This window comes from Saccopteryx bilineata, chromosome 4, assembly GCF_036850765.1.
Source record: "Saccopteryx bilineata isolate mSacBil1 chromosome 4, mSacBil1_pri_phased_curated, whole genome shotgun sequence".
Taxonomy (NCBI): Eukaryota; Metazoa; Chordata; class Mammalia; order Chiroptera; family Emballonuridae; genus Saccopteryx; species Saccopteryx bilineata.
The window spans coordinates 100,421,374-100,427,422 of record NC_089493.1 but is presented as its reverse complement, the minus strand read 5'-3'; the positions used below and the strand labels follow the sequence as shown (position 1 = coordinate 100,427,422).

The 6,049-nt window shown below is 50.5% G+C and overlaps 1 protein-coding gene across 1 annotated transcript; it reads right to left on the bottom strand.

Moving 5' to 3' along the window:
* Window positions 1-1,579: 1,579 nt before the first annotated feature.
* Window positions 1,580-5,765, bottom strand: FOXG1 (forkhead box G1). The gene is made up of 2 exons (XM_066277634.1): window positions 5,249-5,765; window positions 1,580-4,126 (listed from the first exon to the last, which is right to left on the bottom strand). Exon 2 carries the CDS (start codon window positions 3,964-3,966, stop codon window positions 2,506-2,508), a length of 1,461 nt encoding a protein of 486 aa, XP_066133731.1. The 5' UTR covers window positions 3,967-4,126; window positions 5,249-5,765; the 3' UTR covers window positions 1,580-2,505.
* Between the last annotated feature and the right edge of the window lie 284 nt (window positions 5,766-6,049).

The window sequence follows — 6,049 nt, the reverse complement described above, 5'->3', positions numbered from 1 at the left end:
ATCTTATCAGCCAAAAATTTATTTGTGGAATTTTCTTTCATGTTTCATTCTGAAAAACTGTTAAATTTCAAGGGACTCCGACCTTTGGTGAAACCGCTCTCATTTGAAGAAAATATAATTGTGCCCAGTCTACTTAAAGGAGACTAACTGTTTTAGTCTATCTGGTCCATTCCCTATTTGTACATATGTGGTTCCAACTCTTAATTTTCCTGGCTCTTTATCTTTCTGTCTTTTTTAGATCTCACTTTCTTTCTTTTTGGTAGTTTTTATTTTTTATTTTTCAGCTTAAAGATCCTTTTTATCCCTTCTCTCTCACTTTCTTTTTCTATCTCTCCATTCACAACCCACCCATTCCCATATTCCAATACTGTTCTGTATTTTTTATTTCAAATCTATTTGAGTCATTCTTGCTTCTCTGTTAGGCTAGGCTTTCTCCCCCCCCTCCCCCCCAGCATCTAAGTGTTTGTCGATAACATCTTGGGGACAGATTATTTTTCATTGGGCCCATTGTAAGAAGTAGCCAGCTTATTGCATTACTGCAGAACACATTTCAGACTATACAATTGTAACAAATGAACAACTTGTCCTCCACGGACTCACCACAGGATCCAATTAGTTACTAAACCTTTTACTTAGGTTTTCTAATTATTTTCTGAAGCCATAGCAATTGGACTGCTGAAACAATTCAAAAATGTGTTCATTTTGTTTCAGATTTTTATATCTATGCATATATATGCATGCATATGTATAGTCCAAGTTAAAATTATGACTGTAAGCAAAAGAAACAAATCTCTGGATCACAGACTTATCTAAAAGGGAATCAAAGAAATACCTTTACATTTAAAAAAAATGAAAGAAAAAGAGAAAGAGGCACCACATTACTGCTTCTGAACATCTACAATTTTAAATTGCTATAATTTAAAAATAAAATATAAACATTGATCTGCAAGTCATTATAACAGGTGATCACTTCAGCAAAATCTATATTGCAACTTCAGCACATCTTTATTATAACTTTTTCATTGTGGGTAAACAGCCACCAAAATAAATGCTGAGTTAGTATAAATACAAATATTTAAACAAAAATATTTGCAGCACTCATAGCGCAAATTTTACCTGAACTGAAGGGCTCTGTGTTGTAAATATATATTACATGTGTGCATTATATTCACTTCTATCTAACCAAATACATTTATTTAGTTTGTCAAGTGGTATAAACAAGATACCTGAAACAAAATATATAAAAAGCATTCTGTTGACTGATTTGAAAATAAACACAAGGTAAATAGCTATGCACATTAAATTAAATTATCTCTTTTTTAGTATATCACAGAAAGTTAACAATATCAGCTGAAAAGCTTATACTTTTTTTAAAGCTAGTGTTTATTAAGTAGCCTGCTCCTTTGTAAATTTTGATTCCATAACTGAAAAAATACTCTTCAATTTTCAAGTCCCAGTTCAAATGAAAGGAGCAATTTAAATATTAGTTGGCTCAAAAAGCCCTTGACTTCCCTAGAACTTTAATGCTTTTTAAAAAAAATTAGCTCTACTTAACAAAAGAGACAAAAGTATCAAGATATATATGAATTTAGCCTATTTTTTTTATTTCTGTGTCTTCATAGTAAACATTTCTGTAAGTGACAAACACGGGCATATGACCACAGTATCACAATCAAGAAATTTTAAGACAACATTAACAATCACTCAAATTTATGCGGCATTTGCGCAACACAGGTTACATATTTGCAAGGTTTACCTATAAGTACAATAGGTATTAACATTTCACTACATTTAGAAAAAATAAAAGTGACCTGTTAGTGACCACATACATCAAAATATACACAACACAAACTGAAGGCAATCATTAATTTTGTCCCCTTCCAATTCATTTGAATGGGCAGTGCTGCCAACTGAAACAACTTTCACCTTTTTGTTTGTTTTTTAATACTTTGTATATCAAGTGCATTTTCTAGAACCCAATCTTTGGTCTAAAAGTAAACAAAAGGGAAAAAAACCCAGTTTTTAAAAGAAAAGGACTGAACAATAAATGGCCAAAATAATTTCTTGGGCACCTTTACTACGAATGCTTCTTAAATACAAATTACATTTTAACATTTAAAAACTCTCCCCATAATTTAGGTTGTTCTCAAGGTCTGCGTCCACCATTTAGATCCATGATAACTTATAATACTGCACACAGGGAAATTTGGCGGCTCTCATAGACTTATCAGGTTTGAATGAAATGGCAAAGCAGTCACTATTTAGATACACATTCTACTATAATTTTGACTTTCAAACCTTATATTCTACAATGTATTCTCCCCACATTGCACCTCGCTGACACTCCACACCTTGTTAGAATAATAAACAACCCTAAAGACTGAACAAACGTACAGAAATGGGAGGGGGGGGGCTTAATAAAAAATACCTGGACTTATTTTTTTAATAATCATTTACAATGCAAATGTGTGTAAAATGTTCACTTACAGTCTGGTCCCAGGGATGTTAATGTATTAAAGGGTTGGAAGAAGACCCCTGATTTTGATGTGTGAAATAATCAGACAGTCCCCCGGACAGTCCCGTCGTGAAACTTGGCAAAGAGGGTCTTAAAGACTCGCAGGGCAGGGTCGAGGGGGCCTGCGGAGACGTGGAGGAGGACGCGGCCCGGGCGCTCATGGACGTGCTGCTCTGCGAAGTCATTGACGGGTGCGGGACGTGGGGGAAAAAGTAACTGGTCTGGCCCGCGAGCAGGTTGACCGAGCAGGGGTTGAGGGAGTAGGTCCCGGAGCAGGGCACCGACAAGCCGCAGGGCACCGAGGCCGCGAGCGCGGCGGCTGTGAGGTGGTGCGTGGCGTACGGGATCTCCCCGTTGACCAGCCGGTCCACGCTCAGGCCGTTGGCCGTGGAGAAGGAGTGGTTGTTGCCCAGCGAGTTCTGAGTCAACACGGAGCTGTAGGGCATGGGGTGGCTGGGGTAGGCCGACGTGGTGCCATTGTAACTCAAAGTGCTGCTGGCGCGGGGGTGGTGCAGGGACAGGAACGGCGACATGGGCCAGTAGAGGGAGCCGGCGCGGTCCATGAAGGTGAGGCCGGTGGAGGTGAGGCGCGCCCCGCGCTTGAAGGCCAGCTTGGCCCGCGACGTGGTGGAGCGGCGCCGCAGCTTGCCCGTGGTGCCGCCGATGAACACGTCGTCGCTCGACGGGTCCAGCATCCAGTAGTTGCCCTTGCCGGGGTCGTCGTAGTGGCGCGGCACCTTCACGAAGCACTTGTTGAGGGACAGGTTGTGGCGGATGGAGTTCTGCCAGCCCTGCTTGTTCTCGCGGTAGTAGGGGAAGTTCTTCATGATGAACTCGTAGATGCCGTTGAGCGTCAGCCGCTTCTCGGGGCTCTGCCGGATGGCCATCATGATGAGCGCGTTGTAGCTGAACGGGGGCTTCTCGTACTTGCCGTTCTTCTTCTCGCCCTCCTTGCCCCCCTCCCCGTCCTTGCCGCCCTCGCCCGCCCCCTTCTTCTCCTCCCCCCCGGCGCCCTTCTCCTTCTCGTCCGGCCCGACGGGGGCCAGCTCCCCGGCCCCGCCGCCCGGCTCGCCCTTGCCGCCCAGCCCGTCCGTCTTGGCCCCGTCGAGGGCGGCGGCCGAGGGCGGCGGCGGCGGCGGCGGCGGGAGCAGCAGCTGCTGGGGGCCCTTGTCATCGTCGGCGGTCGGGGCGCCCCGCGCCTGGGGGGGCTGCTGCGCCGGGGGCGGCGGCTGCTGCTGTGGCGGCGGCGGCGGCGGCTGCGGGGCCGGCGGCGGCGGCGGGTGGTGGTGGTGGTGGTGGTGGTGGTGGTGATGCTGGGGGTGGTGGCTGTTGTGGTGGCCGTGGCTCGCGTGGTGGTTGTCGTTCTGGACAGCCTCTGGGACCAGGCTGTTGATGCTGAACGAGGACTTGGGGATCATTTTCACCTCTTTCCTATCTCCCATGTCCAGCATCACCCAGTCGTCGAGGAGAAGCAGCGGCGGCGCGGGAGCGGGGCGCCGGCGCGGCGGGCGGCGGCGACCGGTGGGTGTCTTGCGGGACGCGGGCGGCGCAGGCGGCGGCAGCGGCACTGAGCGCTCCGGCAGCAGCGCAGTTGGACCGCAGGCTCCGGCGCTGGCAAGTCATGTAGCAAAAGCAGCAACCACCCCTCAGGAATTAGAAGAAAAAAAAAAAAAAAAAAAAGAAAAAGAAAAAAGAAAGAAAGAGAAAAAAGAAACAACCACCGCCCCAGGGGTGAAGCTCCCTCGCTCCCAACTCTACTTCTCGGTCTCCCCCCCACCCCCCGCTCCCCCCCCCTGCTGCTTCCTCCTCCTCCTCCTCCTCCTCCTCCTCCTCCTCTCGCAGCAGCAGTCACAGCAGCAGCAGCAGCAGCAGCCCGAAGGGGGGGAGAGCCGGGCGGCGGGCGGGCGCGTCCCGGAGCGGCCGCGCCGAGGCTGGGGAGACAGCGATCGAGGCGGCTATAGCCACAATTAATTTTCCGAGCTACAGGCGCACACTAGGGCTGTAAAAAAATTTTTGGTTTAACCTTTCCTACCGCTGGGCCAATCAGAGCCGGCGGCGTGCGGGAGCGTCTCTACTGTCATCGGCCAATCGGCGGGCCCGAGCCCACCCACCCACGCCCCGCCCCCCGGCTCCCGCCCCCTCGGTGGCCGCCTCCCCCTCGCTGCGGGCCCGGCCTCGCGGAGCGGCGTAAGGATACGTCGGCGGGAGCACGCTGCGCCGCGGCCCTTCTCTGCGCCCCCCGCGTCCCCTCCGCTCCGCGGGGCTGCTCATCCGAAATCCCCTTCTTAGAGCAGATATCTCACGTTTTCGCCTCCCTTCGCACTGTATTGGGTCGTTTTCGTTTGAGCGTCAGTATTTGTTCTTATTGATTAAAGTTTGTATCCAATTTTTATTTTTAAAAGCGGGGGCAGCGGCGGTGATGTCGAGAAGTGTGGGAGCGCAGGGAGAGGGTGTAAGGCGAGGGCAGGAAATGGAAGAGGAAGAGGCGACGCACTACTTTCCGCAGTCGGCCCTGCAGGCCGGTCGGGCCTTTCAGGGCCCTGAGGAAAATTGTGCTCCTCGTAGGTAACACTCCAGCGAAGCTTGGGAAGGCCGGGGAGGGAAGGCCCACCCCCGGCGTGGGGAGGGGAGTGCCTTACACCTTCGGGGGAGGAGGGTCTGGGAGAGGTTTGGAAACGACCGGGATGAGCAGAAGTGGGCTGGCGCGCGCGGGGCAAAGCAGGGGTTACTTACTCGGTTCCAGCGGCCTGGGCGGCGGCGAGCTCGGAACTCGGCACTCGGGCGCCGCAGGGAAGCCGGGCCCGGGGCTCGCGGCGCTGCGGCGGCGGGCGGGGGCGGCTCAGGGGTGGGCGCCTGTGATGGCCTCCCGAAGTGAAGGGTGCTCAGGGAGAAAACAGTACCAAACAATCTCGAAATAAATCAGGTAACACATGCTGTCTATGTGTGTCTCTTCCTTCTCCTCCTGTCCTGCTCCAGCCCGTCGCTCACGCGCTGGGTGACTCGTTTTCTCTCGCCACTCCAGCGTCTCCTCTGCTTCTAATCCGAATTGGAAGCGAGTAGCCCGGAGCGATCAACCTGGAAATGTTTTCATTTTGCTTGTTGGCATTGAAGGAAACATAAGGGTGGGCGTCTATTTCTTTCCGGCTGTTTAAAGCCTTCCCATTTTCACTCTTTTTTTTCTTTCCGTTTCTGAAATGCTTTTAATTTGTGCAAGCCTTAATCATGAAATTACCGCTTGCTGAAGCCAGCCCTTTCCCACCGTGAATGCTGCTGGAGGGCACCTACGAACCTTGGGAACGTGCGTCCCCCAAATCCCAGCTTCTTGGGCATTAGGACTGGAAAGGTTCGGTTGAGGGCTGAAGTGAGTGGGTAGATTGTGACTCGGGGGCTTTAAAAGGATCCCGTGGCCAGGGGCAGGGCTAAGGCCCAGCATTTCCCAGGGATTGGAATTTGGTGCGGAGCACACTGATCAAAGGCTGTTCCATCCCACATGGGCATGAAACATAGCACTTTTTACGGAGGATGTAGCCCGAG

What these genes read in the sequence shown, in the direction of transcription:
- FOXG1 (XM_066277634.1), bottom strand. Translation starts at nt 3,966, where the DNA reads ATGCTGGACATGGGAGATAGGAAAGAGGTGAAAATGATCCCCAAGTCC.